The sequence below is a fragment of the Electrophorus electricus genome, chromosome 5 (assembly GCF_041902795.1).
Source record: "Electrophorus electricus isolate QZ-2024a chromosome 5, ASM4190279v1, whole genome shotgun sequence".
Taxonomy (NCBI): domain Eukaryota; kingdom Metazoa; phylum Chordata; class Actinopteri; order Gymnotiformes; family Gymnotidae; genus Electrophorus; species Electrophorus electricus.
This window is the reverse complement of record NC_137501.1, coordinates 15,070,682-15,075,000: the sequence shown is the minus strand read 5'-3', so window position 1 is coordinate 15,075,000 and position 4,319 is coordinate 15,070,682. Positions and strand designations below refer to the sequence as shown.

Genomic DNA, 4,319 nt, shown 5'->3' with positions numbered 1-4,319 from the left:
TTAAGCTAGCTACTACTCTCAGAAACTCCTCTACGCGACTCCACCGCAACTGAAACAAGCGACGGGCTCCGTCCTCCGGATGTGAGTCTGGGTGCACAGTGCATTTTCTTCTTGATTTCTTTAGTAAACACAACTTGAGCAAGCTGCCAGTGTTCCAGACGAATGATTTATTGCGCCATGGGTCTGCTAAGAGCGAGCGAGGCCACTTCGCGCTTTTGGACTTTTTAGACCCGTTCTGTCACTCGCGCCTGTCACATTTGGAATTCGAGCGCTGTCATGAGCCCTTCCATTATGGGAAAGATTTCCGGATGGGAATGGCGGAGTGGGGATCGAAATGAACGTTTGATACAAAATGGATCGAGTGAAAAAAAAAGAAAAGAAAGGATTGTGACTCGTGACGATGCTTTAATGTGCTTAAGAGGGCCGTGTAATCCCTTGTTGAAATTATTGTTATTTCGATACTAATTTTAATTGAAAAATTATAGCCTCGCAAAGAAGCCAGTGAGAAAGTGGATTAGCATTTGGTTAATTAATGCATATTAATCACTCACAGCTTCAGATGAGAATACGTTTTTACAACAGATTCTCTCTCTCTCTCTCTCTCTCTCTCTCTCTCTCTCTCTCTCTCTCTCTCACACACACACACACACACACACACACACACACAAGCACATGTACATATCCTCTAGCCAATGAAAATCAGGATATATATCCTGGTTCTCTTCTCTTCTAGTGCGGACGGAGTGTACGAGGTCTCATTCTACAGCAACGCCATCGTCTCCCACACCGGCGCCATCTTCTGGCTCCCGCCGGCCATATACCGGAGCGCGTGCGCCATCGAGGTTCGTCACTTCCCCTTTGACCAGCAGAACTGCACACTGAAGTTCCGCTCGTGGACGTACGACCGCACCGAGCTCGACCTGGCGCTCATCTCCGCCTTCGCCAGCCTGGACGACTACACGCCCAGCGGCGAGTGGGACGTGGTCACCCTGCCGGGCCGCAAGAACGAGGACCCCGCCGACGCCACCTACGTGGATGTGACGTACGACTTCGTGCTGCGCCGCAAGCCGCTCTTCTACACCATCAACCTGATCGTGCCCTGCATGCTCATCACCTCGCTGGCCGTGTTGGTGTTCTACCTGCCGTCGGACTGCGGCGAGAAGATAACGCTGTGTATCTCCGTGCTGCTCTCGCTCACCGTCTTCCTGCTCCTCATCTCCAAGATCGTGCCCCCGACCTCGTTGGCCGTGCCGCTCATCGGCAAGTACCTGATGTTCACCATGGTGCTGGTGACCTTCTCCATCGTGGCGAGCGTGTGCGTGCTCAACATGCACCACCGCTCGCCCTCCACCCACCGCATGCCCGAGTGGGTGCGCCACATCTTTCTGCACCGCCTGCCCGTCTGCCTGCTCATGCGCCGCCCCGGCGACGCCCGGCGACGCCACCCGCCCGACGCCGACCCCTTCCGGGGGAGGAGCGAGCTGCCCCAGGGCGCCGAACTCAGACGGAAGGCGAGGGGCCCGCGCGACCCAGAAGTGGACGAGGCCATAGAAGGTGTGCGGTTCATCGCCGAGCACATGAGGGCCGAGGACGCCGATGAAGGGGTGAGGAAGGGCGCTATGGGAGTTCTCCTACCTGGCCACTAGAATACTTGCAGTTACCATCGAAGCTTCCAAATGCCAGTAACAGTGCCCGCCAAAACGCAACAACACGCAGGCCACTGGTGTGACGTTCCGAACGAAAATAATCCTCCCCAGGTTTTCCTTTCAACTGCCTGGATTTGTTAATTACATCAAACCAGCAGATGGAATTAATTAGTGAGACCACAGGGGTGATAAAAAATCCTGGTAGGAAATGTACTTGTTTGTACCTGAACTCCTACGCCTCTGATGCTCCTGATACAAGTTTTAAAGTGCATACAGATTTTTTGATGGCTAGATTACTTGAATAATTTACTAAAGTCATTTTAAGCACGCGTGTGTGTGTGTGTGTACTCTATTCAAGAAGACCAAATGTACAATTATAATTTGTGTGTGTGTGTGTGTGTAGATCATCGAGGACTGGAAGTATGTAGCCATGGTTATTGACCGTCTGTTCCTGTGGGTCTTCATCCTGGTGTGTGTCTCTGGTACTCTTGGTCTCTTCATCCAGCCGCTGTTCCAGAGCTACAACGCCCCCAAAACGACAGACGAGTGAGTCGCATCCCTCCGTCTCTCCCCCTCTCTCCATCAGTCTTTCTTCCTCCCTGCCACTCTCTCTTCCTCTCCGTCTCTCTCTGTCCTTCTATATCCCACTTCTCTCATTCTCTCGCTCATCCCCTCCTCCCCTCTTCTGCCAACGTGTCCCTTCACAGTTGTCTTTGGATTGTCGCTCTTGCTTTCAGTGTGTACCGATTCGTAGACTTCAGATGCGCACGTTAAAAACCATCAAACGATAACACCCCCCACTTCTCTCTCTCCCTCTCTCACTCGCTCTTTCTTTCCCCATCTACCTCTCTCTCTCTCTCTCCCTCTCCCTGTCTGTCTTCCTCTTTCCCATTCTCTACTTTCCCACTGTTTTGCTGTTTCAGCACCGGCCATTTCTGAATGAAAACTGCATCCACACGAGAAGACTTTTAACCACATATCTGTAGTCAGAAGGCCAAGAATGTTAAAATCCAGAGACTCAAGACACGCTGATGGTAATAGATAATTCATTTCAAATATGCAAATGTAATTTATGTTTAGCAACTTCTGAGTTCTTCTTTTACCGATATGCACCGTATTTGGATTAAGCCGTATGATATGCAACTTACAGATTGTCAGTACCTAATTGGTAATTATGCACTGTGAAAACAAACCATGTCTAGAAACAGTTTAAAGTGGGTAAAAAAAACAACTGGTGTAGTTAGTAGCAAAGGATTTCTGAATATTCATGATTTGCCATTCAAGAATATTTAACAAACTCCTGAGCACGTATGCAAAGCAGTCAGTTGCTTTTTGTCTGAACTCTCACCACCTCACCTCAAACTGGTTTTATATATTTGCCACGGAAGGAAGATTGGTGCTCTTCCTAAATGTAACAGTCCAATGCTGTAACGGTCTAATGCTGTAACGGTCTAATGCTGTAACGGTCTCATGCTGTAACGGTCTCATGCTGTAACGGTCTCATGCTGTAACGGTCTCATGATGTTGACGGTGACCTGCAGGCCTGATCATGGCAGGTGTCCGTTGTCATTTGTTTCTGTGTTAACTTCCACTCGAGTATTTTCTGTGTCCCAGAATCCATTTAAACGATGTGTTTGCATGTCCAAATAAGCATGGCACTGTTCTTGGAGCTTTCTCTAGAGTTTTACCTGTAATTTTGCTACACGTCACATACGCCTGCCTTAAAAGGGCGAAAGATGCCATGAAAGCATTTGATCGCTACAGTGTAATGGTTCCAAATAAACGGGGTGAAACGGGGCAGTGATTCTCGTAATCAGAAGGTTGCCAGTTCATCCCCACCACCAGGTTGCCACGGTTTGGCCCCTGCGCAAGACCCTTAACCCTTAGTTGCTCAAGTTGTATTCAGTCATATTTGTAAGTCGCTTTGGATAAAGGCGTCAGCTAAATGCCGTAAATGTAAAACATAATTGTTAATGTATGGGCAAACTAATTTAAATGTTATTATTTTAAATGTTCTACTATAAAGATATTTTTATTTAGTTGTTCTTCTCTTTCTCTCTCTGTATGCCTGTGTGTGTGTGTGGGGGGGGGGGGGGGGGTGAGCGAGTAAGTAATGGATGAGAGGAGCTAAGTTAAAGTAAACAGTGTTAATGGTCCACAGGGGCTAAGGCTAAAAAAAAACCACAAACAAAAACACCAAGCAAAAATGTGTAAATATATATGTGAGAACTGGCCATTTGTTTAATCTGTTTTAATCTTGGGTATGAGTAAACAGAAGATAAAGAAAAAATCCCTCAAAAAAGATCATGACTGCAGCTGTAATGAATGTGAGCTAAAGTGGTGTTTTCTGTCAGGATTAGAGCTCGGTTTGGGTATTTAAGCTTATTTAACGCTTCCTAAGTATCCATTAGTGGGTCTAAAAATGATTTTGAAGTGTTGTGCTTTCGAGTATGGGATGGCGGAATAGGTTGGTGTTGGGTCCATGGTTTCTGGTCAAAATATTTAATGAGCTAAATCCTAACCAGAAAGCCTCCAAGCTGCCTGCACCGTTCAGGGTTCGCAGGCCTTTCCTCAGTTAAGTAGGGCTGTCACGGATACAGATGCATGCAGGGAAAAGGGAAGCTGACGAGAGTCTCCAGCTGAAGAGTTTAACAAAACGGACGAAAATGAAAC

General features: G+C 47.6%; 1 protein-coding gene across 2 annotated transcripts in view; it reads left to right on the top strand.

The window, feature by feature from the left end:
* chrnb5a (cholinergic receptor, nicotinic, beta 5a) overlaps positions 1–3,626 on the top strand; it is a 14,089-nt gene extending 10,463 nt beyond the window's left edge. For both annotated transcript variants that reach the window (XM_035529947.2, XM_081714275.1), the window contains exons 5-7: positions 734–1,604; positions 2,050–2,192; positions 2,570–3,626. In XM_035529947.2, the coding sequence (XP_035385840.1) occupies positions 734–1,604; positions 2,050–2,192; positions 2,570–2,585 (1,030 nt within the window). In that variant the 3' untranslated portion in view covers positions 2,586–3,626. The remainder of the gene's footprint in view (positions 1–733; positions 1,605–2,049; positions 2,193–2,569) is intronic.
* The last annotated feature ends 693 nt before the right edge of the window (positions 3,627–4,319 follow it).